Source organism: Centroberyx gerrardi, chromosome 20 (genome assembly GCF_048128805.1).
Source record: "Centroberyx gerrardi isolate f3 chromosome 20, fCenGer3.hap1.cur.20231027, whole genome shotgun sequence".
Taxonomy (NCBI): Eukaryota; Metazoa; Chordata; class Actinopteri; order Beryciformes; family Berycidae; genus Centroberyx; species Centroberyx gerrardi.
The window spans coordinates 20,800,130-20,827,319 of record NC_136016.1 but is presented as its reverse complement, the minus strand read 5'-3'; the positions used below and the strand labels follow the sequence as shown (position 1 = coordinate 20,827,319).

General features: G+C 42.3%; 1 protein-coding gene across 6 annotated transcripts; it reads right to left on the bottom strand.

Moving 5' to 3' along the window:
• Positions 1–535: 535 nt before the first annotated feature.
• kctd17 (potassium channel tetramerization domain containing 17) lies at positions 536–26,313 on the bottom strand. Of its 6 annotated transcripts, none has more exons than XR_013507540.1 (8): positions 25,886–26,313; positions 11,798–11,906; positions 11,572–11,663; positions 9,408–9,554; positions 7,949–8,074; positions 7,246–7,387; positions 2,757–5,446; positions 536–2,533 (listed from the first exon to the last, which is right to left on the bottom strand). XR_013507540.1 is itself a non-coding variant. In XM_071898431.2 (7 exons), exons 1-6 carry the CDS (start codon positions 26,234–26,236, stop codon positions 7,286–7,288), a joined length of 927 nt encoding a protein of 308 aa, XP_071754532.1. In that variant the 5' UTR covers positions 26,237–26,313; the 3' UTR covers positions 536–5,446; positions 7,246–7,285. The 6 variants fall into 6 exon arrangements, 4 of the variants coding, with proteins under 4 accessions (XP_071754532.1, XP_071754534.1, XP_071754533.1 ...); XR_013507539.1 differs by having other exon boundaries at positions 536–4,899; positions 4,947–5,446; XM_071898431.2 differs by having other exon boundaries at positions 536–5,446.
• Positions 26,314–27,190: the final 877 nt, after the last annotated feature.

Genomic DNA, 27,190 nt, shown 5'->3' with positions numbered 1-27,190 from the left:
TTGACTTGCATTTTGGACTAGAACTTGGACTCGATCACCTTTGACACCAGCTTCGCATCTTTTCAGCATTACCCTAAATTTGTACCTGATCATCCGGTTGTTTAACAATATCGGCCTACATGTAGACTATGAAAATCTATCTGACAACACAAACACTGATATGATGATGTAATATTCTGGTGAGTGTGCTGCCTGGGAGTGAGAACTGTTTTTGGTCTATTTATAAAACACAAATTGAAAAAAAACAAATAAAATGAGTGAAATCCACAGCATAAGAGTCTCTATTCTAACTGAAAACGTAGCTTTTAATGTGACAGATGTAAATTTGTATGTGTTGTTTTAAATTTGTTCTAGCATGGATTACATGAAGTCAAACTGTTTACTCAAACTCGAGTACTTGGAGGACTTGGAACTTGACTTTGGGTATTTGCTGTTGTCAGAAATCACATTCTGTAATTATTTGATGTAAAATGTATTTGTGGAGGCAGTGTGAGGTTGTAATAGCTGCCTACAAAAAAAAAAAAAGAGATTTTGTATGTTTGTATTTTAAACCAAAGGACATTAAAACTTTATTTCTGTTGAGAATGGTGACATTCATTTACAATAAATTACAAATGTTCACCTTCCGTCACACACGGTTGAAATCGTTGTACATTGTTCAGGACGTTGATGAAATGCGATTGGAGGAAGCCTTCCTTGAAGCCTGTAACAGTTTGTGTGAGTCGGTACAATTCCTGTGTCACATTGTCTTTTTGTGTGTTTCTGTCATGTGAGGTGAACGCAGCAGACTGAGGCGCTCCTGGACAGCAGAAGAGGGAAACTCCAGCATCAGATTAAACATGTTTTTCTTATCCACACTTGTCTGACACGGACACGTTTGCACAGATTTCTGAAAAAGGACAGCTATGTAGATTTTAACACATCAATAACTATGTAAAAAGACTTTCCTACTGTACAGCGGAAACCATCAACATGTAGTGTACAGATGAAATGAGGAAGTGTGGATCCAGCAACCCAAACAAGGAGCAGATGAGTTCTTACTACAGTAGATCTTTTCGTTTTATCCACAGTACTCATGAACATTATGTATATAAAAGTTATAACTGGACATGCAAATGGAGGTTTATAAAATTGAACTAATAATAACATATTCAAAACCCTTTGGAAGGAAGATTTTCAAACTCTTGGAGGAACTTAGCCTGTTTCCAACAGTTATAATTTGACCTAAGACTACAAACTAGCCTATTCAGCAAATCTGATATATTTATATACAGTCAAACATCATCAGGTCAGTCAAACATAAAAGCTGTTCATCAAGTAGAAAAAAAGTAAAAGGTGACACTCACCAAAACATTAAAATCCCACCCTTCCCCCCCAAAAAACAAAAAACACCCAAATTCTTTTTACTGTGTAACATTCAAAAAGCAAACAAGTAAAAAAAAACCCTCCTGAAAATAAATTATACAACCAAACGTACAAAAATGGAAAACAAAAGGCATGACGTTTTGTACAGTACAGTGTCAGCATTTTCTGTATTTCCACCTCAACCCCCCTTCTGAAAATTAATAAATTCTCTGCGACGATATTAAAGATGCACTAACTTGTGGTTTATACACACACACAAATAACCCTCTGACCCCCCAACACACACACACACACACACACACACACACACACACACACACACAGCGGCTGCAGGCCAGGAGGTTTTTTTTTTTTTAGGCTACACAAATACCAAACCATGACCGCTGCCAACGAGAATGTAAAACTACCCATTCCTGCATCTTTAATCTTTTAATATGAAAACAGCTATTAAAAAAAATGCATGTAATAACACCTATGATCATTTTTACATGCCGGTCTATGGCATTCTTTTTGTTTTTTTTGCTGCTTGAAATCAAGGCACCGAATGATCCATGTTACAAGATACACAAAACAAGTTGACATGAAAAACAAAACAAGACATGATGCTGTCTCTTTAAAACTTCATCACTTGTTCATTCTTTCAGAGATTATCATAAGCATCATGAATAACTGTACCATCACTATACTCTATCATTGTTTATTGTTTTATCACAATCCAACTTGTGAAGAAGGTATTGCTAGCATCCTAATTGTCTCTCTATCTCTCTCACACACACAATATTGTAATTGCAGCCCATTCTTTCAGCACATTAAGTTTTTTTTCAAATTATCAAAACATTACCAAGTAAAAAAAAAAGTCACCAATCCTGATCTTAGTCGTAGATTGTCTCTCATCCTAACTGTGATTGCCTATTGCCTCTACAGAACAGTCTGAGTGTTTCCATGTCATGATGCCCAGTCAGACAGAGCCGAGCAGCAGGGGGCAGAAAGAAGCTGCAGACCGGAGGTTTACTGGTACAAACACGTCTCAGAGGCAGAGGTCATCTCATTGGTTGAGTAAAGCGTGATGGGCGGAGCCTCACAACAGTGCAGATTAGCTAACTGGCAAACTTGGCGACAAAGAAGGAACTCGGATCAAAATCTAAATTAAAATTCTAACTGGCAATTACTTCTTTTTTTCATTCATTCCACGGCATCATGATGTTGAAGGTCAGCAGCTAGCTAACTAGCTTACCTAGATAGCTCTTGACTAGTATGGCTAGTTTGAACTTGAAAGGTCAGCTAGCTAACTAGCTAACCTAGATAACTTAGTATGGGCAGATTGCATTGTTTCAGTTAGTAGCAGAGCGCTAGGCTTCATAATATTAGCTTTCTCCTCTTGCCTTCTTCACTGGGCTTCAGTTTAACGTTAGACAGAAAAACTGTGGTTCTTTGGCTCCGCCCACTGAGGTTTACCTCAACCAATCAGATTATTTCTGCCTCCAGAGCAGCTCTGCCTCTTGAGAAATGTTGGTATAACTAAAACTCGCCGATAGACCAGACCCGAGTTCAAGCCACACTACATAAACTAAATGAGCCAGAAATCCCAGTTGGCAGAACCCAGTAGCACAGCTCAACCAGTCTGACCGCACCAGTCAGCAGAGAGCGGGACGGTGGGGGCTTGACATGTACAGTATGTCCCAACCACCAAAGCCTCTGTTAAACCTCATAAAAAATACATAATGCCAAACTGCGTGTCTGGTGAACAGCATGAAGATATAGGAGTTTTAACTGTATTCTTAAAGGGGCAATAAGTGAAACTTTTACTGCCCCATAGCACAAAATAATAAATCTGCAGGGGTTGATAGGGTTGTTGATCGATACCAATAACTCAACGATTACTTGGCCAGGTGCTGAGCTTTCACTCCACCAATTTGGAGTTTCAAGCCACTCCCCTTTCCCCCCCACTTGCATTTCCAGCTGCTGGAGGGCGGAGCTACGAGCAAGCGAGCGGCGCCGCAACACATTTCAGCTACGAAGGCTAAAATGCTTTGTTCTCAAGCCAAAAAAGCAAATGACAAAGCAGTATTATCATTCTAGTAATTTGCACTGTGATGTATTAGCGCTTCACTACACGTTTCTGTTGGATCTCTGCTCTAATCAGCCAGCTTACTCCTCTCTACTGTGAAAATGTGACTTTACTGTTTGTGTCAATTACAGGCTACTGTAATTCAAGAGGGTGGGGGCGCTGTGCTTTGACTCCTGTAGGAGGAAATTAATTCTATCAGTGTCGCAATTCCTGCTCATCGCCAATAGAGGGCGATAAAACTCATAGATCACTTAATGCCCCTTTAAACCCTTTTCAGTGATAAAGCCAGAACAGATAGTCTGGGGAAGTGCTGCGCCTTCGTCTAGCAAACAGAAAAATGACAAGAGAGGACAGGAGGTTTGACCGGCTATCATTACAACACGAACAGACGCCTCACTCTCTCTCTCTCTCTCTCTCTCCTCTCTCTCTCTGTTCGAGCCTCATCACCATCTCTCTCTGTCAGCCGGGAGCCAAAGCTGCTCTGGATGCGGGCCAGGGTGACAGAGTGAGACAACACTGCTGCTGCTGAGCACGCAAACGCCTCAGGGATCACGCGTGTCCCGGCACGAAGCGACGAGGCGGGTGTGTGTGTGTGTGTGTGTGTATCTGCGCACGGCCGGGTGTTTGTGTAAGGGGAAACTGAAGTGCAGCGTGTGTTCTTGTCAGTACAATGCGTGTGTGTGTGTGTGTGTGTGGCTGCCCTTGCTCTCAGCTCTATAGGATGGCGACTGTGTGTCTCTGTGTAAAGAGACCAGACCATGATGGGATGTGACATGGAGCTACACTAGCTAGCGGACGTCTTTATCCAGCTACATTTCATGTACGGTTTAGTTCTGCTTGTCACTTTCCTCATTTGAAACCGACCTAATCAACATAATATAAGGCTAAGCATGTGATGTGACAACGCACAGCTGCTGTATTTATATATTGCTGATATTCCGCAGTGATTCTCGGGGTGCGTTACCTCAGTTTTTTATGGACGGTTTTACGGTTGCATCGCTGTTAATCGGCCTGACGCCCGCAAGGCCCGGCACAAGGACATCAAACCAGTTTAACCCCGCGTTCACACTGCGAGCAACGCCATCAACAAATCACAGAAGTCCATTCCTACAGACCAGGGGAACTCAGCCGCAGTGTGGACGGTCAACAGCCAATCAGATTACCGGGCTTCCTTGTTTCCCCATTTTGTTTCATGAATAGTTCTGCCGCAAAAGTGCAAAATGGACGAGAAGCTGATCAGCCGTGGTATTTGAAAGACTACAGGGAGAAAAAGTGATGCTTGGAGAACGGTTGCATCCGTTGTCGGGGTCTCTGAAGTAATGTTATTTAGAGTTTTTTTGTTTATTTTTACGATGGATGCTACCTCATTAGCGCTTCCTAGGCAGCCATGTTAGCCCATGAAAACGATGTAATGTTATGAAAGGCTGTAGCTGCTCAAGACCTCGACACAGGTGCAACCGGAGCGTCTCGAAACCGCTCAGTCTGTCAGAATAGAGCGACCCATCAGCTAAACTACCCACAGTGTGAACGACGGAGGCGACGGATACAGAATGCAGAATTCAAATTTCGTCAGACGGATTTCATATTCTTCGTCACATTTTGGTTCAGCACCTTGGTTCGGCAAGCTTTACTTTAGATCTTTGGTCATAATTTACTAAGCTTCACTACCGCCCTTGGCAGAAAATGTTTGTACACACCAAACACATGAATATCTAACATCAAACACTTTTTCTCTACTGATAAAATGAGTTTCACTAAAACGGATTTTCGTACATATTGCTGCGAGTGACTGTGAGATTTCGTTTTTTGTCATTTGGTAATCTTTGCAACTGGCATAATTTTTTTTTTTTGTATCAGTAAACAGATAACAATGCTACAAATCCATTTTGATGAATGTCCATCGACTCAACACACAAATACACCATGTACAGGATGTCGAAATAAGACTAGAAAACAAAACCTAAAGAAAAATTCTCGTGTTTTCTACATCCGGGACCCGTGGATCTGGAAAAGCTGCGAAAGTAAAGGAAAGGAAAAACAGAAATTAGGACTTGAAGATCCACAGTCGTATAATAATCCAGTTTATTTGACACTTTTCTAGACTATGTTTTTGGCTGTGATGCTGATGACGATGGTGAGAATGGTGACAGAATGAGAGCAAAAGGATTTTACTGACATCCATGATGGCTGAGAACATTAACAAAAGCAAACCACAATGTTTTGACACACAGCCATCTTTAACTCTTCTGCTGTTGTCCTGTATGTCTTAAAAAAAGCGTGTGCCCCTCTGGCGTGTGTGCTTAGTTTTTGTATGTTTCAATGTGTGGGTGTTATGTGTGTGTGATTCTACATTTGAGAGTGTGTGTGTGTGTGTGTGTGTGTATACAGACTGAGAAGGACATCTTCTAGCACTACTGCTGCACTAAAAGGTCAGGGGTATTCCATGTCACAGCATTGGTAATGAGAGCCCACGGGCGACGCAAGGCTGGATCAATATCTGTGTCAGTTCACCATTGGACCGGCCAGCGTGCGCACACACACACACACACGCACACACACACACACACACACACACACACACACAGGCCGGTATAGGTCATGATGGTGATCAGCGCAGAAAACTGACATTTTCATCCAGAGTGATTGCAAAATTCACCAGCCACTTTTGACTATTTTACCAAATCTGATTTTAGAATGGTGAAGCTCCACCAGATGATGATAAGGGAGGTTTACTTGTTAAAGTGGTCGGTAAAGAAGACAAACTCATCAGCCACAGCCTGCATTTACCAGCATCGGGTAATTTCCCCGCTGATGATGATGATAATGCGAATAACGAAGGCCATGTAGCCGAAAAAGTTTGGTGATATAAATAAAGCATGAAACTAAAAGAAATGAGGATGTGAATTTTGTTTATAAGTGGAAGTATTATAAAAGCCTCAAGTCTGCACTTCGCTGGGTTTGCATTCTTTCTACTGAAATTTAATAATCTAAAAATTTAAAAATGTCTAAAAATCTAGATCTAAAAATGTCTAAAAGTGTAATCACAGTGTCAGTGACCATGCCAACACCAGAATTTAATTTGGGCAAACGGGGCGACTCTATAGCGTCTCAGTTAGTGGTGATGAGATGCTCTTCTCTGTTGCGGCCCCACTTTGTGATTTCGTCTGGGTGTATTTTCACTAGGGTTAGACGGATGTATTGGTTTGTCAACACACTGGGCCAATATCGGCCTTTAATTAAATATCGATCAGATATCGGCCAGTCATGATGGACCACAGCGACAGAAAAACTGTCTGTAAAACCTGACATGAAATTTTACTTTCTTTGCACATTTGATTTATTCATTTAATTGTTCAATTACGTTTTTTTGTAAATTAATTCCCTAGCATTGAATGGGTGTGGTGGGTCCTAAAAGAATACTAAAATCCTAAAAGTATTTCATTAGTCTGGGTTTCAATGGAGAGTGTTAGTGTCCCATGGCATGAAAATTATTAAATTTAAAGACTTTTTAATAATTTGAATATTGGAACAAAACATCTGCCAACTTCAGTGTAAAAATATTGGTATCGGTCTGTAAAACCCCTTATCAAACTAATTTTTCCATTAAAAAAATCTTGGTTAGTGCAGCTTTAAATATACGCGGTTTATTGCAACGGAAGGAAAGCTTAGGGCTGGTACTCAATGCAGTGCCATGAAACACCCTGCATCCTTTTTGACATCACACACACACACACACACACACACACACACACACTAAAGTCTACTAGATCTACCCACTAGCACATCTATCGCACTCTAGCGCAGTTCCTCACCCATTCCCGCCTCTCTTTGGAACAATGAAACATGATTCTCTCATTCTCTAAGCCACTCATTTGGTGTGGTATCTCTCCCTCCCTCCTCCTCCTCCTCCTCCTCCTCAGCCTTCGCTGCTTCCTCCTCCTGCATCTCCGGCGCCTTCATGTGGCATGAAGGACGGAGGAGAAAAAACACAAAAGAAAAGAAAAAAAAAACAAGACAGAAAACGACAAAGAAAATGAACAGGCTGATGAGCGTCAGTGAGCGGAGGACAGAGAGCGAGAGGTAAATATAGAGAGAGAGAGACAGACAGATATATATCTAGATATATCTATATATGGAGAGAGAGAGAGAGGGAGAGAGACCGGAAGACAGAGGGAGAGAGAGAGAGAATAGCGGGAAACAGAGCGGGAGGTGTGTGAATGATGGAGTGAATGTGTTTGTGAATGACATTTGCGAAGCAAGTGACATTTGGAGTTTTCAGTGAAGAGCACAGGATCAAAGCACACTCATATCAGCTTCAATGAGGAGAGGTACACACACACACACACACACACACACACACACACACACGCCCCGACACAACAGAAACATACACGCACACGCACACAAACAAACAAAGGAAACACAGCCACACAAAAGAGCAGCTTAATCCAGCTATGAGTCTTTGAACATACGTGTGTGTGTGTTTGTGTATATGTGTGTGTGTGTGTGTTTCACCTTGGTTTTGTGGCTCTGCTCGGTGCCCAGGCCAGACCCGGGTGTGTGAAGCTCCTTGGACACGACACACAGGAACTCGGCCTGATCCTCAGTTCCGTAGCTGTACGACGAACCGATGTTCACCATCTAGAGAGGGAGAGCGACATAGAGAGAGGGAGAGAGAGAGAGAGAGAGAGAGAGAGAGAGAGAGAGACAGAGAGAGAGAGTCAGACAGAGTTAGAGATCGCGATTGAGAAACAGAGACATAGAGAGCAAGAGAGGGCAAGAAAGAAAGCGACTGAGAGAGAAGAGATCCCACATCAAAGCGAGGACAGACAGATTCATGAGCTCATGCATGGTGAGGGACCAAAGGGCGACAAGAAACAGGATCATCTCGGCTTTAACAGTGTGGGAACAGCAACACAAAAAAAAAAAAAAGGCTTTTGGAGGAATCTATACAGTACGTAAACCATAGATGTGCAGCATGCATTGGAGCTTGGTGCCAAAGCAGTGGGCGGGGGGTCTGAACGTGACCTCAAGGCTGTGATGTGATGTGATGTGATGTGATGTGATGTGATGTGATGTGGGCGGGCCGACCTATCTGGGTTGGAAGCATGGAGCTTCAGAGTAAAGTCTGGGCGTCACTAGCGCTGGAGCAGTGGGGGCCACGGGACGTTTAACCCCCCCACTTTAGAGGCCCGGTCCTCATTTTAAGGTGTAATGTTAAACTGAGAGATTTGCACCTGTAACTGTCATTACGGCAACTTGGTTGATGTGTCTTCTTTATCAACTTTGTTTGTGCATCACAGTTTGGATCTTCAAAACTCAGGGTAATAGCTATAATCTAGGAAGACCAAATATACTGTGTGCAAAATTTTGTGGCAATCCCAACTTTTTGGAGACATAGAGAAAGGTACGTTTTGCATAAAATCCAAAATGGCAGAAAAACTATAATAGTGAACATTACAACCGGTATGTACAATGGATTTGTTTTGATCCAAGGAATCTACAGGAATTATTGGCTAAAATCTTCTTTGTTATAGCTCCACCATTTGGCCGATATAATTTTTTTGGCTAGGTAGTTTGGGTGATTTGAAACCTATCCACCAAATTGAGTGGCTCTGGGACACAATTTACACACAGTCCCCAGCCTCGGTGCTCTTTTCATACCATGAGAACACATTACACATAACTGGATGTGGACTCTATTTGGGCTTGAGGCCTACGAAACCCTTCATGCGAGTCTAACACATTGAATTCTTGTCGGGACCGTCTGCACTACAAATGTCAAACACAAACACACATTAAAGCGCCCGCCAAAGTCGATAAATCTAGGTGGAATATGCGCGCATCATATTGCAATCCTAAACTCTGGGGGGGCTCGGTTGGGGAGTGCAGAAAAGCAGGGGTCAGGTCAGGGCCAAGGGGTCAGGTCAAGGGTCAAGATTGAAGGGTCAGCAGCAGCGTGAGTCCAACCCACAGTCCAGAGCAGTCCGGTGCGGGGCTTTCTGCAGGCGCGCACGCTGACCTGCTCAAACTTCCAGCCGTCCGACATGGTGGAGACCATCTGGGTCAGCTCCTCCTCCTGGCACTGCAGCACCCGGTAGACGTGTTTGGGGGGAACCTGCTGGGGAAAGAGAAAGAGAGGGGGGGGGTGAGGAGACAGGTGATGGACGAGAGAGAGAGAGAGAGAGAGAAGAGACAAAGTGGGCGGTGGTAGCCTAGTAGCGTTGTCGCGATTCAATGCTGAATTTCATAAACGTTTAATACTTTCGCCAAGTGTGTTCTGCAAGCTGAAATTTCGTTTCAGCGTCACCTCTAGAGGGCGTAAACATGCAGATGGCACACGGAGTGGACTAGTTAAAAGAAGAAGAAGAAGAAGAAGGATTGTCAAAATGTTGGTATCATGACAACACTACAGCCCTGTTAGAGAAGCAGTTCAAATCCCTGACAGGTTGGGAAAATGTGGGCGGGGAAAGTCAACGTGTAAAGCTGCTCCTTGTCTCTGTGACTGACTCTCTGCTGGGTCAGATGTGTTATGTTTTAACTCACTGTTTTTATAATGTATCCAATTTTGTTTTATTGTCTTGTATAATGTTTACTGCTCCTTATTTGCTGCTGTCTTGGCCAGGTCTCCCACACAAAAGAGGTTCTGAATATCAAGTGGACTTCCTGGTTAAATAAAGGTAAAAAAAATAAATAAAATAAAAAGCTTTCCCTCCCTCTGGAACGATTGCTGAGGTGCCTTTGAGCAAGACACCTGACTAGGATTGGGCTCTGTTACCTGGTTCCATTTTGCAACTGGTGTCAAGTTAGTAAAATACCTGGATTATTTAATCTGATAGTGAAGTGAATAAAAAATATGATGCGACTGCAGAATGTAGTAAAAGCAGTACTGAATCTGAAGAAATCGACAAATTATGTAAAAAAGTTACAGGATTAGAATGGGTTCTGGATTCAGATTCGATAAAATGCTTTCGAAACCCAACCAAACAGAAAGCTGTTACTGGGCAGCTCTCAGGTGTGAAAGTGTCCAACTGTGTGAGGATAAAGCCGGGTGTTGTTGATAAAGAGCACACAAGTCAATCCTGCCTGGATAAATACGGTTATTTATTTATTTATTTTTTAAAAGCAGAGACACAGGGAGGAGAGGCTTGGTGAAAGGAGTAATTGTAAGAAGAAGAAGAAAGGGTTTTGACGGAGTGAGAGAGGGATGGCGGCAAGATAAAGGCACTGAAAGAATGAAGGTCAAACACTTGAGACAGAATGAATACATCAGCGTATGTGAGGTTTGTCGTTATGGAAATCGAGAGCAAAAGAGAGCTTGAGTCTGGAAGAGGAATAACACAATACTCAAAAGGACAAAATATTAAAAGGAGAAAACAAACTGAACAAATAATGTAGGTGTGGGCCATCGAGAAAACCAGCTTTTCTATGTTCATATTCATGCACCATATTTAGCCCAGAGCCAAGGATAGCAGCGGGTACAGTAGAGTGCAGCGCGATGCAACGAGAGTGGGAGTGTGATAGAGAGGGCAGATGGATTATATAAGAGTGAGTGCACCCATCCTGAGAGAAGATAAAGAAAGGAGAGAGAGAAACATGATGTACAGCAGCAGCACCGTCTTTACAGAGGCACAGAAGGGTGAAATCACTGTGTGTGTGTGTGTGTGTGTGGGCGGGGTTCCTCCCTGAACACAGCTACATAAAAACAGTCTGTAAAGCCTGAAATGAACTTTCTTTCTTTCTTTGCACATTTATTCATTTTTTTCCCTCCTATTATGTTCATTTAAAAGTCTAACGTATCCCAGAGCATTGGAAGCTTCAATGCAAAAATATCTGTATCGGCCTTGAAAAACCCATATTAGTCAAACCCTTCTTGTGTGTGTGTGTGTCTGAGTGTACGTATGTGTGTGTGCATGTGTATTTGTGTGTGTATTTTATAGGGATGTGCACAGAATACTCTTTAGTTTCTACTGCCGAAAAATCTTTTATTCAACATCTGTCGACTTCGTTTTTTATACCTGTGCACGTATAAAAAGGGGTAAAAATTCTTTACCCCGTTTCAGATAAAACCAAAATTGGATTCATAACTGTGTGTGTGTGTGTGTGTGTGTGTGTGTGTGTCCTGGGCTCTTCTATACCTGTGTGGCCTTGGAGTCCCTCTCCACGATCCTCTCCTTGATCAGTTTGATCAGTGGGGTGATGTTGTAAAACTCGGCCTCCTCCAGGACGCCTGGCAACACAAAACCACATGACACAACTTAAATATGGAGGCACACATTTTGCCATCCAGAACAAACCCATGCACCCAGGACTGAAAACAGCCATTCCCCCATATTATAGTAATAGATCCAAAGCATATTAGACCTTCCTCCGCCAGCTCCTTGTTGTAGACCAGTTTTCCGTGCCGCAGGTAGTTGAGGATGGGACCGAAGTAGGTGGGGTCTCTGTCGATCACATAGGCTCCTGTCTCGTCCTGTAGCAGAGAAACAGAGAGAGCATTGTCTATTAAACCAGTTATACATTATAACCCAAAGGTACAGCGCATGCATGTACATTGCTGCATTTCTTCACTTTACAAGTCCCTTTCCTTGTGTTTTCCCTAATAAGCCATGGAGGGATTTTATTGAACTGAACTTGTGTCCAATTCAGTGCAAAGCAATGGTACGATTCTATTCTGTATTCTAAGAAAGTCTGCAGCTCTGTTTAAAAGGTGCTACGTGCGGCGTTTTGTGTTTCCCAGATTTCCCATAAACCCTGTTGCTTCCTGTCACAAAGAGGACGTTGGTGCTTTCTCCCCCCCTCCCTCTCACTGGTGTTTCTCTGTTTGTTTTGAAGAGCAAGAAGAAGGATAAGATCCCATAACAGCCCTTGATAACAGCCAATATACTGTAGATTCAGGTGAGGTAAGCTAACATGAAGTTGAAGCTATGCCGATAGAATAGTGAAACTGGAATAAAGGTGTGTATTACTTGCAAAGTAAAAAAATGTCCTTGTTTTGTGTCGTAAAGCAATTCAGCAGATTTCCCGTGAAATGCGACCCCATAGCACACAATGTAAAATGCAGTGTAGAGGCTGACAATCTTCTGAGCGTCAGTCTCGTTTGTTTACGGTAATTATACTTATCTTAAAATTGATGTTGCAATGATTTATTGATGTTAAAATGCCACACGGAGCGCATTTAACTCTAGATTTAGCTCTATTCTGATGTTTTTAATCTTAATTTATCCATGGGAAGCTGAGTGAGCCGTCATGTTCTCTCTCAGCAACGCCCTGCTGAACATTCACACAGTTACACACATTCACACACATTCACACTTGGGAGCGGCCCGGTACGACCACAGCCTTCTACTGTTGGACACATTGGTTTCGGTTAATGGCACCTCCAGGGCAGCTGCTGAGGGAGGGGCGAGTGTTTGTAGGGCACTTTCTGGGATTCAAACCAGTGACCTTCTAGTCACAAGTCTCCACCCTCTAGTCTGCTTGGCTGTTATGTAATGACTGGAGACCCCCATCCTTAACCCGCCCTCCTCTCTCACTCGTGATGATTGCTTGAAGCAGAGGCCCCTTTTAGACCTGAACGCACAAAAGACAGCCACTGTTGGAGAAAACTCTGAAAACACACACAGACCTTAACAGAGAAGGCGAGAGAGGTGGATCACATGGACAGACTAAGAGAGAGGAGGAATGACAACAAAGAGCGGAAAAAAATGGAGAAACCGAGTTTGGCCTCAGGGCGGGAAACTGACCTGCTGGCCGGTAAATCCCAGAATTCACAAGTCACTTTCATTCCTTTACAACCGAGTACATTTTAAGAACAGAAGAGGTCTCACAAAAGATAGACAGCGATCCTACGAAGGGAAAGAAGGTAAGTTTGTCTACTCTACCTACTAAGGAGTCTGAAGTAGGCATGGGACGATATGAAAATTTCATGTCACGATTATCCTGGTCAAAGTAATTGCGATTCACGATATTATCCCGATAATCATCAAAACATGCTTAAAACTCTTAAAATGGCACTAAAACATAACTGGAATCACTTTACCTTACATTTTGTTAAGAAACAAATATTTTTATTGCATCATAGGACACATCTTATTTTTTGTGAACATCCTTTTTAGTGAAAAACAAACAAGGACAGATTCAGACTCTCGCCAACACCCAGCAGGTAATCACAATGAGAGAAAAAAATCCATTAATAAAAAGAATCTACCTATCAACCTGATATCCAAGCATTCACATGGTTCAATTAGTTATGTGTTGTAAATGCACAGTAAATGAATAACTTGTTTTGTTTTCAGATCACACAGACAGAGGTACAGCAAGGGCAGCAGAATGAATGCAAAAAAACAAACAATCTAACAATCTTAAATAAGGTAATCATAAATTATAAGGTCCCCCTGCATAAATAAAGGATAAATAAATAAATAAAAAATTGCAACATTGTGTGAGTCTGTTCTTTAAATAAAATAAAGTCCAACTGGCATTGTGGCATAGAGTCAAACTGTACTACTTTGAACCCGTTTTAGTAAAAAAAAAAATCATGTGAGGATATTCACGATTATCCCGATAATGGAAATTCACCAAGATAAAATTATCTTGAGTGTCAAACTTAAAGCTGCACTAGGCAAGATTTTTATGTTAAAATTCAGCTGTGTCATCAGTCTAAATCACAAGTTGGAGCTGCAACAGAGAAGAGCGTCTCATTCCCATTAACTGAGACACTACAGATTCAGATTCTTCTCCACATACAAGAAGTGACAAATCAAAAGTTATGAGTGAAATACAATCTTTCTCCTAAACATCAGCAAGCGAGCGCTCCGTCCAGAGAAAGCCGGACTCACCAACGATGGCTGAACGTCTTCACCACCCACGAAGAAAAAGACATTTAGACGTCCGAGCAGCGGGCGCTTCACTGACAACACGTTACATGATTTCTGGGTAATGAAGTCCTTCAAAGCTTTATCCAGCCAAAGACAAAATTTACCAACATTTGGGCTGGTGGCTGACCTTAATTTCCCCATCCTAGTTGGGCCTGGAGATGAAGGTGAAGAGAGAAAGATGCACACAGAGTGAAAGAGCAAGAGGAAGATACAGAGAACCTGCTCTGTTCACATGGCTGATTCTTTTCATGGCTGTTTTTTTTGGAGCTGCAGCGGGCGACTGTAGCCTCCAGCAGCATCTTTTGGATGTTTTATATGGTTCTTGTGCATGCATATACAAACACTAAACCTAACCCTACTGACTACATTCATTCTCTAATCTTATAAAAACAGCTATTGGTGGTGTACCTTGCATTTCTGGGTCCATTTTGTAGCTTGGTGTATTTTTATTATTCCTGTGGATAACTGGCCGAACATTAGACAACAGGATTTCCAGCAGCTACAATGGAGTTTGATGGCAGAAAATGTTTCAGGATGTAAAACATCAGCGGTAAACGTCAGGTTTTGGTGTCAGTCCCTCAGAATCAAAGAGCGAGGGCTTCTTTCTAGAGCCGCCATTTTGCACGAAGAGGAGAGAGAACACCCACAGGAGCAGGAGAGACCAGAATGCAATGCAGCAACAAGACATGATGTGTTTGTGAGTAATCATTATTGCTCTCTCCACCTACACGTACAACCCGGATGGATGCAACAAGTCCAGGCGAGTTTTCTGCGGGTTGTAGAAAGGCATTCTGGGAAATCTGAACTAACTGAAGTAGAAGTAGACGAGGCAGGATGAGGGAAAGTGGATACAACAAAAAGGTAAATTACAACACTATACTTGTGAGTCCCTTTGCTCCTCATAAGTATAGAAATACAAGCACACACACACACACACACACACACACACACACACACACACAGCGAGTTCAGTGGAAGAACATGAGTGGCCTTGCGGTTTGATTCTCCCGTCTCTCATTACCATCTACTATCCAGAAAGTAATGAAATGATGGAGAAAAAAATAATGAAATACTGAAGGAGCCTCAAGGAGGACGGACTGCAATGCCTGTCCTCCTTTAAATATAATAGGAAAATTGATTGAAGAATATGAGAGGGCTGCAGAACAGGAAGGGAGGGAGGGAGGGAGAGAGAGAGAGAGAGAGAGAGAGAGAGAGAGAGAGAGAGAGAGATTAGAGAAATGCAGGGGAGAATGAAAAAAGACTTATTTGGGGAATGTGGGATGACAAGACGGAGGGAGGAAAGATGGAGAGGAGGTAGAGAGGGAAAGGTATGAGGAAGGTATCCAGCCGTCTACGTGTGTGTGTGTGTGTGTGTGTGTGTGCATGAGAGAGTGAACCTACATACACAGACGGATGGATGGAGACCGCAAAGCACTGTAGAATGAAGATGGAGCTGAAAGAGGGATCGATTATAGGAGGGAGAGAGCGAGAGAGAGAGAGAGAGAGAGAGAGAGACAGGCAGACAGACAGGATGATAGGGAGAATGACAGACGAAAGAAGACGAGGCAGCAGGAGAAAAAATGGTGTGGAAAATAACCTCCCTTTTAGAAAAGAATGGGAAACGCCTTTCCAAAAAAAACAACTGAAAAATCCCATTCTGAGTTTACAGAGGGATATTGCCATAGAGACGGAGGGGAGGGAGAGAGAGAGAGAGAGAGAGAGAATGACAGAGAGAGAGAGTGGAGGGATGAGACAGATACAAATAGAGGGAAGGATAGAGTCTAGCAACAGAAGATACAACAGGCACCGTGTGTGTGTGTGTGTGTGTGTGTGAGAGACGAGATGAGAGTGTTAAAGCCACAGTGGAAGGGCTGTGGCTGCAGCACACGCACACCTACACACACATACACACACACACACACACACACACACACACACACACACACACACACACACACACACACCGTCCTAAATGAGCGGCGCTACAGCGGAGGACGGAGCGACTGACACCTCGTCAACGTGACTTGACTTGACAGTGTAGGCATGACAACAGCAGGGAACAGCTTCCTGAATCTGTCACAGCCCTCGGTGCTTGTGTCTCTCTCTCACACACACACACACACACACACACACACACACACACACAGAATCATTAGTTATCTGCTCGAAGCTGCACACGCGTACATGCATGTGAAATATACTGATAAAAAACTCTTTTTTTTCTCTGAATTTCTATGCGTGCTGATGCAGCTTTTTCTACATCGTTTCTTTTAAACCGCTAAAAAAAAACGCTCAAGAATTATAGCGCCGGAAGAAAATGAGATGCTAACTCTCAGGATTTTGCTCGGTTTGAATAAAACCATGATATCCGGGGTTTGAATCCAGCCTGGGAGCTTCGTCGCACGTCATCCCCCTCTCCCTCTCCTGTCTCTCTGCACTATAGACTGTCCCAGAAAGCAAAAATAATAATAATATATATAAAAAAAGCTTCCTCCTATATGCCAGAGGACTTGTTTAGGAAGCTTTCCGCCCCTGTAAGAAAAACAAAACTGCAGCCTTTTGGAATTTGCAGCGGTCAATATTGGGATTTGGATATTTCTTCCATTAGCTGTGCAGCTGTACTGGACCGTGCAGCTCATAAAGCCTTGTTGTTTTCAGCTGTTGTGCAGACAGAGACACTAGTTGGTGAGTTAATGGTTTACCGAGCATTTGTTCAGGGAAATGGGATGCGGCTCCACAACAGCTCCCTGCAGGAGAAGTGAGCACACGCCCATGGGACATCACCAATAGCCAAACAAAAGCCCTGTTCACCTCTCAAAACACACACACACACACACACACACACACACGCCAGCCCGCACTTGGCTGCTTGCTGGAGCATGTGTGCACCCACACTCACACATTTGGCCCGTTCTTGTAATTCTAATCTGAAGGGAAGAACGAGTTGTGAGAAAAATGTGGATCAGACTTTGATTTATAATTAGGCATTAGCCTGATTTTTCATCCGCGGCGCCGCAGATGGCCTCGCCGAGCCGCTGACTCGTCGGTGACAGTTTTGATGTAGGAGGAAGCTCAGCCGCTCCAGACTGATGCCCACGTTACGAGCTGCGAGTCTGTTCTGCACATGAAGCAGCTTTGTGAATCAAAAAAGGCCTCTGGATTCACAGAAGTGCTCCGAAGATACTGTAGTTCTTAAGAAGCTCCCTAAAAATAAATGTTATGACGTCCTTAGGAAGGCTCTTCGGTACGATTCCAATATTTTCTTAAGATTAGTCTCATTTCTCACACACTTATCTTGGCTTCTTACTTCTGAACTTCTCAAACTGACCTAGCAACCGCGATGACAAGCATGAAGGGGATTTTCCTCCCTGGCTCCAACTCATACTGCTTCCATCTAGAATAGTTTAGAACAATTATTCAGGGCGGCTATATTCACGGTTTACTTTGATAAGTAACTTTAAGTCTTGAAAAAGGCTCAGGCATTGGTTACTGCCTTTTAGCTAAAGGCCTCTTAAGTGAACTGTCTCATTTTCTAGCTTCTTTTCATGAGACATGAGACATAGTTAAGTAAAACTATGAATACTTTGATAACTGTCTAAAATGTGTGTTAATTTGTTAAATGAATGAATGTAGGGGCTTATCTTTTCACTGCAACAATTTTAAAAGTGAAAGGTTATCTTAAAGTTAAGAAAAAATGCAATGACAAATTTGACAACTTTGAACATTTACTTGTAAGATTTTTTCCTTGACAAGCAACATAAGAAGATAGCTAAGAAAACACTTAAGTATTTCGATGAATATCAACTTTTTACTTTTTTCTTGGGGTGATTTTGTTTTTCCTAATAAGGTATTGTGAATCTGTGGCCTGGATTCTAGCAAAATCTAATAAAGATAGAACCCTATATATGGAGTATAAACTAGTGTAAAACACGTGCAACATGAAAGTAACAAAGGAAATGAAGGTGATGGTGCTGAGACTCTCAAAACACATTCATGGTTTGGCTTTTAACTGAATGTACTTTTGTCTTTCTGTCTGTTTTTCCTGTTTTCTCTGTAAAGAACTTTGTAAACTCTGTTTTTGAAATGTGCTATATAAATAAAGTTTACTAACATAGAGACGAGCTCATACAGCTCCTCACTATTTGTTCAAACAAACATCTTGGCTCTAGCACTCGTCTTCATCGCCCCTGGTCTCTGCCAGTGCTTCATATTAAGACATTTCACAGCTCAGTTAGGGCGATAAAGCGAGTTTGGGCATGTGGTGGAATCCAAACTGGGAAAAAGAAGAGTCCCGTGGAAAAAAACAAAAAACAAAAAACAAATCACAGGCAGGACAGACGACAACCTGAATCAAAGCGTCAGGCCTTTTCATAATTCACCCGCATGATTGATCCCCCGGCGTTTAATACGAATAAAACCTGCGGTATCACAAATCTGGAGTAATGCGGTTACGTCGTTATCGCCTGGGCCCGGCCGCTCTGTTATGACTGCACAACTCAAATCATCGAGGTATCAAAGCTAAATCTTGGCTCCGTATTATAATTGGCTTGGGATGGTGTGAGGTCAGCTTGGGCCACATTAACAGCAGAGAGCCCGGGTTTTTTTTGGGGAGGCGGGGCTGAGGTGCCAGACAGAAGGACAGTAATCTTATTAAAGCAGTCATACACATCCAGACAGTATGTGTGTGAGTGTGTGTGTGTGTGTGCGCGCGTTTAAAACACACAGCCAAGAGGACGGACCTGCGCCAACACCAGCGGATTAGAAGCGGAGTCCTGCGGCGATAAAATCAGCCTCAACTCCTGAGTGAGAGAGAGAGAGGAAAACACACACAGGACTTGCTGTTCTCTCTCTCTCTCTGTATTTTGGTCTCTCTGTGTCCTAAACAAGTCAGAAACACACACACACAAAGCCTGGTTTCAGCTGGGTTAGTGTGTGAATGTGTGGGATATCGAACGCTTTCAAAAGATATACTGAACAAAAATATAAACGCAACACTTTTGTTTTTGCTCGCATTTTTCATCAGTTGAAATAAAAGATCTAAGACTTTTTCCATGCACACAAAAGGCTTATTTCTCTCAAATTTTGTTCACAAATTTGTTTAAATCCGCTTCTCCTTTGCCAAGATAATCCATCCACCTGACAGGTGTAGCATATCAAGATGCTGATTAAACAGCATGATTATTGCACAGGTGTGCCTCGGGCTGGTCACAATAAAAGGCCACTCTGAAATGTGCAGTTTTTATCACACAACACAATGCCACAGATGTCGCAAGTTTTGAGGGAGCGTGCAGTTGGCATGCTGACTGCAGGAATGTCCACCAGAGCTCATGTTGCAGCATGATAATGCACGGCCCCGTGTTGCAACGATCTGTACACAATTCCTGGAAGCTGAAAACATCCCAGTTCTTGCACGGCCTGCATACTCACCAGACAAATGCAAATGTAAATGCAAAGTTTTACTTCACCCGTTGTGGGTCAAAATGAATAAGCAAGGTTCAAGAGTCTTCTGTGGATTCTTTATTCAGACATGCATGGTTCAGTTCAGTGTTCCAGACAAGCAACAAAGAAGTGACCAAGAACGGAGTTGAGGATCCACTTATATAGGTTAAAGTAACCAACCCACCAGTTTGGACTTTTAACTGCGTGTCCACCTATAGAATCACTCAAAACCACACATAACCATATATAGTACACGTACACGCATACATGCACTGATTACATCATTATGGTACGAAGAGAAGAAAAGACACTCTGCTCTGAGAACAAAGAACAGAGTGTGTTATTCATATAAAAAGCACAATATTCATTTTATTTCTTACACGTCACCCATTGAGCGTGTTTGGGACGCTCTGGATCGGCGTGTACGACAGCGTGTTCCACTTCCTGCCGATATCCAGCAACTTCACACAGCCACTGAAGAGGAGTGGACCGACACTCCACAGGCCACAATCAACCTGATCAACTCTATGAAGGAGATGTGTCGCACTGCATGAGGCAAATGGTGGTCACAAAAATGCATATCTGTAGCCCTAGTCATGTGAGAGCCATAGTTCAGTGCCTAATAAATGTCTTTTTTCAAGATAAAACTGCACATTTTAGAGTGGCCTTTTATTGTGACCGGCCCAAAGCACACCTGTGCAATAATCATGCTGTTTAATCAGCATCTTGATATGCCACACCTGTCAGGTGGATGGATTATCTTGGCAAAGGAGAAGTGCTCACTAACACGGATTTACACAAATTTGTGCACAAAATTTGAGAGAAATAAGCCTTTTGTGTGCATAGAAAAAGTCTTAGATCTTTTATTTCAACTCATGAAAAATGGGAGCAAAACCAAAAGTTTTGCGTTTATATTTTGTACTTCACTCTCACACACCTGCTCAATACTCCAGACTTAATTTTGAGACTGGATTTGAAGATTATTGGTGTGTCTTCAATATACTGTATTCCTGAATAGTGGCTAAACTAGGCCATATCACTCTGCAGCTGAAGATTATTCTTCACAACAACAAAAAACACAATATGTGAATTGGCAGTGGGGCGTTCAGCGACAGAAAATGTGTTTTCATACGAGCTTCAAAGCTGAATGTTTCTTTTTTGTGTGATTCCCAAACTGTCAAAGACCTGGAAAATATCAAATTCATTCCCCCACACTTCTCCAGAATTTCCAGATCTGCATAAAAACCCTAAAGACAGAAAATTACACTGCCATTTATTTTGGCTGTAAATTGCAATATGATTTCCAATGCACGTCGTGGACTTGGCTTTAATTTCTTTTTCAGCGCCTAGAAAATGTTACAGAAGATATGTGGGGAAGAGGAAATGAGATGCTAATACCTCGGATTTGCTCAGTAAAAAAAATCAAATAAATAAAAAGATTTTCTCTGCTACGTAACCTGATTTTTAGGTCACAGATTCAACAGGAACACCATGTTTGGAAGCTGTCTGAAACGCCTTTTCCTCTGAGAAAAAAAAAAACAGCTGCAATTGCAAATGTGTCTTCTTGGAAGCTGCAAAAAGTCATGAATGAGAATTTGATTTATTATTTTTTTTTTGCAGCCCTACTAATCTGTTGTATGCATTCACGCCTGTGTGCAGCACAGCTGTCGAGAGCAGTGGGTATTACTGATTCAAACAAACAAACCAGGCTCCATATTCATGAGGCTTTTTTAGAGTAGAACTGCTGAGTGGAGACGATTATTCCGACCTTTTTCTCTGTGAATCTGCATTTTCATCATCGTTTTTCCTGGTGAATCTGCAACCTATTCCGCAGTCTTGTCCGACTACATTTATCTTTTCGGCTTCAGAACCTGCCGGACTGCATCATCACGCTCGGCCTGCATGCTGTGCAGGTATCTGGGCCGACTGCAGCCTCATACATATTTACTCCGTTAAGTCCTTAATCTTCCTGTGACCTACGGCTGGGTCTCGACTGAGAAAATCAGAAGCACTTTAGAGGAATTTGTAGAGGAATTTGTAGGGGAAACGGTCGATATGTTCCTGCACCAGTGACTACGGTTACACAGACAGCAATAATCCGATATTAACCCGGTTAAGACAATAGTCTGAATAAGAAACTGCCATGTAAACAGCATTTTCTGACTATCTTAACCCAAAGTCATAGTCGGAGTGAGCAGAATCGCATTAAGACGTGGAGTATTATGATTTTAGTGGCATTATTGAAGGGCATTTTAGACATATAGGCTACACCTTAATCCAACTATAACTCTCTAGTGGAGGATTCACAGCTTTCGATCCGACCGCTTGACGACGCTCGCTCTGCCTTCCAGAGGTTGCAAACTTGTTTCCAGAGGAAAAAAGACGACTGACAGCAGAAAAAAGAAGTCCCTAAATTTTTGGGGCGAGGCTGAAACTGTCACCATGCTCAGGATTTTGTCTATTTGCACCTTCAACAAAGGCTTAAACCGTCCTTGTGCTCCAGCGATTCTCCTTTGTCCAGTTAGTCGGACTTTCCTGCATGTAAACAGGAATATGAGTGGAATAGTTCTATAAGCAACACATGCAAACAGCTTAATCTGAATATTGTCTTATTTGTCTGTTCGGCCATGGTGGCTATCGCTGCTCATGCAAACTACCCAGGTTCTTCTTCTGTTTACTCCAAACAAACAGGAAACATAAGACAAATCACTTCCTGTGCGCCATCTCTAAATGCTGTTTCATTGTGACTTTCATACTTTTGGTTCACTGGGCTGTCATATTTAGTTAGTTAGTATTGAGTAGCTTTTGTGCATTGGACAAAAGTGACATTTTGATTTTTTTAATACATTTTGTCACTGAAATATTGAAAAAAATGACGTTCTTTACTACAGATTATCTGAATATTCAATGTAAGATTACATAGATTATTCAAAAATGAAAATAATCAACAGTTAGCAAATGTCAAGGCTTTCATGAGCTGGGTATGGATGGAATCACTGCTGTATTATAGATAGAGAGAAGCAAAACAGATATTTATTTATATGGAAATGTCGCAGATTATTACTTTAAAGCATGAATCTGAATCCGAGAGCAGAGAGTGTGGGACGCTCGACAAATGGCAGCTGCGCTCCTCGACTCGTCTCATTCACAAGCCACGACTCCAGAGACGAAGAGGATTCAGACCCCTCGTCTCTAACTCTGCTCCTGTTATTCAGGAACGGTGAATAAAAAGACGACAGCGGCGTGATGCAGCTAGGAGTCTCTCTCTCTCTCTCTCTCTCTCTCTCTCTCCTCGAGACTCAAGTGTTTGTGATGGAGAGCAGATGTAAAAGAGGGAGAGGAGAAAAAGGTGCAAACGTGCTCGATAGGGATGCAGAGTGAGTCAGCTGCTGAGAGCGGGAACAAGGCGAGAGGGAGAGAGAGAGACGGAGACAGAGAGAGAGAGAGAGACAGAGAGAGAGAAAGGGAGAGAGAGACAGAGAGAGAGGGAGAGGCAGAGGGAGAGAGAGAAACAGACACACAGAGAGGGAGAGAGAGAGAGACAGACAGAGAGAGACACAGAGAGACAGAGGGAGAGAGAGACAGAGAGAGAGAAGAGGAGGATGACAGGAGTGGTAGGGGAGGTGAAGAGAGAAAAGGACGATGACAGAGTGAGAATGAAAGAAAGACAGAGAGAGAAGTGTGATAGAGGTGTGTGTGTGTGTGTGTGTGTGTGTGTGTGTGTGTGTGTGTGTGTGTGTGTGTCTTCAGGCAGTGCAGAGGGATCCTGTTGGGTCACGGCTGAAGGTCACATGGGAATATTCTTTTCACTGAGCCTAGTGGTGCAGCAGGGGAATATCGCCGCCGTCGTGCGAAAACCTCCTAAAATCCAATTTTGCTGATTTTCATGTTTGTTTGTTTTTTCACTTCAACTGAAAGATTACATGCTTCTCTATTGATTTGAGACGATTTTTACAAACCTTGGGCTTGTGAAACCTGTTAGATAACCTCGAAAACGCATGGTGGTCTAGCAAAAACACAACGCTGTTTTTCTTAGCTCAAAAAAGCTGACGTTTTTTGGAGATGCGAGGTTTCCACCCGGCAACAACGATATGTCAAATTACAGTAGACTTCAGGCTATGAGCAAGACTTCTCTCTCTCTCTCTCTCTCTCTCTCACACACACACTCATACACACACACACACACACACATCAAAAGGCTGCAGCATAATAGAGAATTACATGATTTATGAGTCTTGCAAGCCCGCACAGTGCGTTCAGTGTACATGTGAATGGGAGATGCAGAATACATCTCTCTCTCTCTCTCTCTCTCTCTCTCTCTCTCTCTCTCTCTCTCCCTATAAGATGCCAGCTGTACAGCCTCTGACTGTGCAGCTCCCTGCAGAAGCGGCAGCACGTGTTCATCCATCTGACTGGAGCCTCATTCACACCGCAAAACGACGCTGAGACTAGAGAGAATTTAATTTCATGCCAAATTAGCCGATCCCTTCGGTCAGGTTGGGGCAATTCCACCTTTTGTTTTGCAGCCACAGGCATGCGTTTCCTCACGAGCAAGAGTCACAGTAACACGATTTAGAGGGATAGTAGACAAATATTGCAGTAAAACTATACGTTCCCGTAGGGTTACAGTGATAACCTAGCAGATAAAAACACTATAATGAACAATACAGCCGGTATAAAGTCACTATTCAGTGCCACAGACACACTATGAGTGTGAAAATAGGAAAATTACAGTTATATTTCGTCAGTTTCGTCATAAAATAATGCTGAGAGAAGGTTTTATTTCATGTTAAGTGCTGCATACAAATTACACCCGGTCCCTTTGGTCAGGTTGGGGCAATTCCACCTTTCTTACAGCCTATGAAATCATTGCAAGAAATTTCCGAGGGATATATAGGCGATATAGGGACGATATATCGAAATTCAATATATCGCAATACAAAAATGAGTGACAATACAAAAGTGACAATGCGTATCATGGGGCAGAAAAATGAATCGCTATATTAGCTACCTTTTATTCTGCTGTAGTAATCACAAATGAGATTTCACAAGCTCTCCATTGAAACTATATTATTTACACTTTGTAATGACATTTTTAAAAGCCAGTGCCATCGCTAGAAAGATTTGTGGCTCAGAAATAAACACAATTCTGCACAGTCAGAATTTGTTGTCACTGGACTTTTATTTATTAGATGGTATTGTATGGTATCATCAGTAAAACTTTAAGTCCCTATAGGAATATCAAAGTGTTACCATAGGAGATAAAATGCCACAATGCCCCTATAGTACAATAAGGTCACTATAAACAAATACTGAATGCCACAGACACATTATAAGGAAGCCTATAGGAATATTATAGTGATTTTTCATGTTTTGTCACAAAATAGTGCTGACAGAGGGTTTTATCTCAAATGTTGCAGCAATACCCCCCTTCTTTTTAAAGCCACAGAAGTGCACTTCCTTATGAAAAAGGTTATAGTATCCCTATAATAAAGCAGTATAGCAGGATACAATACAAATACCCCACCAACACTTCACCATAGCATAGCATGCAAACACTATAAAAAAGCATAATGTTCTTTTTAAAAGGCAGGAATATTAGAATGTCACCATAGGAGATAAAATGCCATAATGTCTGTAATGTAGTACATTAAGGTCAATAGAAACTCACTGCTGAGTGCCACAGATACATTATGAGTCCCTATAGGAATATTATAGGAATATAATAGTGTTACCATAGGAGATAAAACGCCATAATGTCCATAATGTACATTAAGGTCAATAGAAAATCACTATTGAGCGCCACAGACACACTGTAAGTCAATATAGGAATATTACAGGAATATTATAGTGTTACCATAGGAGATAAAAGGCATAACGACATCCATAACTTACATTAACGTCAACATAAACTCACCATTGAGTGCCACAGACACACTGTATGTCAATATAGGAATATTAGAGGAATATTATAATGTTACCATAGGAGATAAAAAAGCATAATGTCAGTATAAACTCACTATAGTGCCACAGACACACTGTAAGTCCCTATAGGAATATTCTAGGAATATCACGGTGATTTTTCGCCACAAAACACCGACAGCCGGTTTTGTTTCTGCCCTGGCGGACTCACCGTGTCTGAGTGCAGGTCCTGTTGCTGGCAGAGCCGGTACAGAAACGAAGTTTGCTCTTTCAGGAGGGTTTGCCGCGTCGTGAGGAACACCGTGCCGCCGACGTTCAACCGGACCCACTTCCCGTTATTCCCCCCGGCGGGGTTGATGACAGAGCCGTTGCCGATGCTCTGCGTCGCCGTCCCGCCGGATTCAGTCGGGCTGGCGGTGGCCGTGGTCGTGCTCTCAGCCGCCTCGCTGTCTTTGTTGTTGTTGTTGTTGTTATTGTTGTTGTTGTTGTTGTTGTGGCGGCCGTGGTGCGTCGGCAGCGCAACGACATCCGCCGGTTTCCGTTGGTCGTCCGTCGTTTCCATTTGGAAGTAGCCGGTGGATACGAGTTCACGACGAGCGAGGGCGTCCGTCCGTATCCAAGTATCCGCTGCTGCCTCGGCTTCACCGAACGTTCACCGACCGAGGAGGCTCCGCCCCCCGCACGTGATTAAACAACGGCTGCGTCAAGTCAGACAGAATAAAATATACCATTCCGGTTGTGACTTTCAAAATAAAGGCCTTATTGACGAACATGAGTTTGAACGTTTCAACAATAGTGGGGTTGTGAGATCATTTTGGGGGGCTCTCGAGATCATTTATGGCATGGGAAAAAGCATTTAAATATTCAGATGTTTCTTTCTAATTTTTCCTTTTTTCTTGGAAATGCTGCTAGTTTTCAGCATCTTGTTTTTTCATCTCGTTTTATGGGGTCACAATCCATCCTGTACAGTAATACAAAGTACCACAAAGTAATGCAAACTGGCAGTCTATGGGTAAACTATGACTTCGAGTCTGTGGTCATCATACGGCAAACAACGACCATTATATACAAAAAAACATTATACTTTAAGAAAGGCGTTAATGTATGCTTTTCCCTTAAAAGATCATATATACTGTATATCCTCACACAACTAAAATCAGTTTGATACTATTTACTATAATGTTAACCTGTACGCTATGAATTTATGTCATGGTTGTCATGCAGGTTGTCAGCCTAAAAAGGTAGGCAAACTCTATTCTGCAAATAAAAAGGTGGATAAATGGAGTTTAGGTGGATTTACCCTGTGTAATATTCCTACAAAGTACCAAAGTTAAAATAGGCCTATATTTCAGGAGAAACTGAACCGTAGTAAATGAAAATACAGTTGTTTTTGCTATATAATGCTATATTTCATTTATTCTTTTTTCCACTCCATATTTAATCTAATGAATCTGTTGAGTATTTTGATATGATTTTTGTTCTCAGCCCAATACTACTTTTTTCTTCAGTGAAAATT

Bases quoted from the DNA above. Each gene is read 5' to 3' on its own strand.
- kctd17 (XM_071898431.2), bottom strand. From the start codon at position 26,236: ATGGAAACGACGGACGACCAACGGAAACCGGCGGATGTCGTTGCGCTG. The intron at 11,664-11,797 runs GTCTAATATGCT...TTGTGTTGCCAG, and splicing joins CAAGGAGCTGGCGGAGGAAG to GCGTCCTGGAGGAGGCCGAG. The intron at 7,388-7,948 runs GTGAAACACACA...TGCCACATGAAG, and splicing joins AGCAGAGCCACAAAACCAAG to GCGCCGGAGATGCAGGAGGA.